The following is a 3,793-nucleotide window of genomic DNA, read 5'->3' as shown; positions in this document are numbered from 1 at the left end:
CAACTTTGATATTTGGTAAATCTCCTCGAAATACCCATAAGGCATATATCATAATTACAAATTAAAAGTTACGATATAATTATCAAAAAAATTAGAATCTCAACTTCATCTTTCATTTTTTTTAATGAAGCATCGAAATAATTAAAAAAAAACATCATAATGTTAAAAATTAAGAGAATATCATTCTTCATTCATCATTAATGATAAAAAAAATGGTTAGAAATGATTATAATCGTCATTGGAAAACCCAAGTGAAGTAGATGAAAAAATTAAAATTTGAATATTTCAAAGACATTATAAACATGAGACAAAGTCCAGAGTACAGATGAGAAATTTTCTAAATGGCAATTTCAGACTGATAAACGATTAATGCCCATAGGTCATGAGTTCAATACCTAATAAGAGTATTAATTCCTCAAGAACCACCCATGAAAGAGCACCCTCACTTATCTAGTGCATGTGATGTGTGAGCGTTGCAGCAAAATCCAGATATGAGCCTGAGCCTGATTTTGTGTGCAGGGATACTCAATTATAAATATATATATATATATATATATATATATATATATATATAATCATTAAATGCCGACTATTTAAAAAAAAAAAACAAAAATTCCCGCCATGAGGGTCCTTTTAAATAATTTTCCCTAATTTCATTAGCACATAAGAGAAGAAGATCGTAGTCAAGGTGCATGTAGCATCGATTTGAATAAAGAGATTGGATTTATGGCCAATAAAGAGTGAAATTTTCATTTATACAAACAAAGAGAAAGAACTCATGAGATCTTCCCACACTTGTACAGACCACAAATACTAAACGGAGAAAAAGAAGAACCAGCTGAGCTCGATTTCTAACTACATCAAAAGCTACAAACTGTCTTTCTCTCTCTCTCCCTCTTTCACACACATATAAACCCCAAGGCCCAAGTTTAAAAAAAAAAAAAAGAAAAACCCCAAAATGGGAATTTTCTTTTTTAACATTTTTTACTTTTAAGGGTAAAAAAAAAAAAAAAAAAACTGAGGAGGAGACTCCGGGGACGAACTCCTGCATCTCTCTGGTAAAATCTCCTCCTTCACTACCAACATCAAGACTATGACCATAAAGTCGATGAGGACCAACCACTACGGTGTACCAACTAAGCTTGCTTCTCTAATTCCTTGGAATCGATAAATGTTCCATGGAAACCATATGGGACCCTCGAAGGCAGCTTAACTGAAGCTTCTAACTGTAAATCAATGGCGTTAATGATCAAAAGCTCTGATTTTGATGTCTTCTCGTCGTGCATGAAAGCCATTATATACCCATCATCTTCTCTCTCCGAATTCGTATCTCTAGGAACGAAAAATGGTTCTCCACCAAATCGACGGTCACCATACATGAACTTCTCTACTTCCCCTGTTTCAAGATCCACCTTAGCAATACCCGATACCTTTGGCCATGGCTCAGCAATCGCGAGATACGCGAACCGGGTTTTCCTCCCAAGCCGGTTACGGTTCACCATCCCTGCTTCTAAATTCAGTTGGTTTGATTCAGGGATAATGGGTCGGCGAGTCGACTCACCTGTCTTCAAGTTGAGTCGAATCTCTGAAAGAACGCTTTCGAGACCTTCGTCACATTCGTTGAATATCGAATCGGGTGGTGTCATGCAGGATCCGATTACAACGATTTCATCGGATTCTGGTTCTTCCCAAGCGTTCCAGAGGTGGAAGCAGAAGCAATCGGGCGCTTCGACCCATTTGATTCCAGAAGCACTTTTAGCCGTTTTTTCGAGGATTCCGAATCGAGATGTCTTCTTCTTATCGTAAATAACAGGGGATCCGCCACGAATCATCTCTTGAAGCTTGAACACCACTTGTTGATCCGGGATCACCACGAATCGCTCTGTAATGGCGAAATCGTGCATCATGGTTGGCTCTGCGAGAGGAATCTCAACATCTGGAGATTTTTTCCCATTTGGAGAGAAACTGAAGTATTTGAGGTAAGGTTTCTGCACTACATCGTAGCTTAAAGCGAAGAGATCTCCTGAAACTGGGTCAAGCTTTGGATGAGCTATCATGGCGGACTGGAGTTGACCATCAAAATCGAACCGACCGATCGTCTCAAGGTCTCCTGAACCCGTCACGCGAACTTGGTAAGGGAGATCATCTTCAGACATAGCGAGGAGTCGTTGATTGAAGTAAACAAGTCCAGCGTTAGCGACACCGGTTCCATGGTTGTGGTCAACTAAGCCGAAGAGCCCACGAGCGTAAAAGAGAAGAAGACGAGCGATTCCAGTGTGCCCATGAAGCTCACCTATGGCTTTAGGAAAAACCGGTTTACCAAGGGCTCGCTCTTGAGCGAACCGTTGGGTCTCTGTAAACCGGCAAGCGTAACTAGCAGAGCCGTTACTGATACTAACGGCATGAACCATTCCATCACCATCAAAGAAGTGATGACCAGCTACTGGTTCGAACAGAGGGTTAGCTCCGTTACGGACGTAGACACCTTGAATGCAATTGGGGATAACGCCGTTAATGGGGAGGTTATGGCGAACGGATTGCGCTGGTACTGGTGCGAAGTTTCCTGCAATTTGGACAGATGGGTCTGAGGTTTTGGGGAGTGGGTGTTGGCGTTCAGTGGTTATTAAGGCAGTTTCGAAGGCATCCAAAGCCATGGATGCAGCTTTTTGGAAGATATTCAAATTGGGGTGTGGAGTTGATGGAGACAACTTGGGTTTGATGCAGTCTTCTTTAGGAAGAGTAGGGGAATAGGTAGTAGTGGAGGAATTCTTTGGGAAATGGAGGACTGAAGGGGAAGATTGGAGAGAGGAATGGATACGGGCTCTTCTGTTGGGCTTTATTGAGGTGATAGATTTGGAATTACAGAAGCCCAAATCCATTAATGATGAAGAAGAAGATGAGGAGGAAGAAGAGTAAGGATGAGGTTTAACCCATGTACTAGACGAACAAGCCATGTTTAATTCTTCTGCAACTTTTGTTTTTTCTTTTTCTTTTTCTTTCCACAGTAGAGTGAGAGTGAAATGGAGGAAGGAAAGAAAGAAATATTTTTGTATAGAGAGAGAGAGAGAGAGAGAGAGTTGAAGCAGTGGGTTTGGACTTTAGAGAAGAGCAGGTATATATAGAGAGTGGGAGGAGTCCACAGGGACACGTAGGAGAAGACCACGTGGTGTATTTGTGGGAGGGTTTGACATAAGTAAGAATTAAAAATAAGGGAAAGCGGGACACAGGTGCTTGAGAGCGTGACACGACCACCTATCCACCGTTTATCTCTTCCCTTCACTCTTTCACACACAATAATAACTCTCTCTACCTAATATTTGAATCGGTTTTTCTTCGGTCCATTTGATTTTTTTTTTTTTTTAATAAAACGTGGGAAGTCGATTCAAATCTGTTTAATATTAACTGATAAAAATGAACATGTTTATGTATCCCTCGAGATTCTTAAAAACTGGCAGATCAAACCCCAGCATCAATTCTTTGACAAGATAGCAAACGTTGGTTCCTTGGATCACATGTAATCCATCTAATTGAATAATTTTTGTAAGTTAAAAGGTTAAGAGGGACATGTCGAACAAATTGTATCCCAAACATGTAAAAATAATACGTGAAGGTATTATGGAATATGAGAATCCAAGAAACAAATGGTTATAAATATTGAAGGTCATGATATTTTCAACTAAACATCTTTGAAGATCCCCTAAACGTTCAATCTGATGGTAATTGTGTGGGTGTAATTTAATGGCTAAGGAAAGCCGCACAATCAATCTAGAGATACATTTTCCACCTGAGAATA

The 3,793-nt window shown here is 39.8% G+C and overlaps 1 protein-coding gene across 1 annotated transcript; it reads right to left on the bottom strand.

The window, feature by feature from the left end:
* Positions 1-704: 704 nt before the first annotated feature.
* On the bottom strand, positions 705-3,093 carry LOC147392472 (9-cis-epoxycarotenoid dioxygenase NCED2, chloroplastic-like). Its single transcript, XM_086458292.1, has one exon. It carries the CDS (start codon positions 2,952-2,954, stop codon positions 1,137-1,139), a length of 1,818 nt encoding a protein of 605 aa, XP_086314418.1. The 5' UTR covers positions 2,955-3,093; the 3' UTR covers positions 705-1,136.
* Positions 3,094-3,793: the final 700 nt, after the last annotated feature.

The sequence above is a fragment of the Akebia trifoliata genome, chromosome 11, assembly GCF_017979445.1.
Source record: "Akebia trifoliata isolate Shusen 1 chromosome 11, ASM1797944v1, whole genome shotgun sequence".
In the NCBI taxonomy this organism is placed as follows: Eukaryota; Viridiplantae; Streptophyta; class Magnoliopsida; order Ranunculales; family Lardizabalaceae; genus Akebia; species Akebia trifoliata.
The sequence above is the reverse complement of the archived record's forward strand: the minus strand, read 5'-3'. Positions and strand labels throughout refer to the sequence as shown.

What these genes read in the sequence shown, in the direction of transcription:
- LOC147392472 (XM_086458292.1), bottom strand. Translation starts at nt 2,954, where the DNA reads ATGGCTTGTTCGTCTAGTACATGGGTTAAACCTCATCCTTACTCTTCT.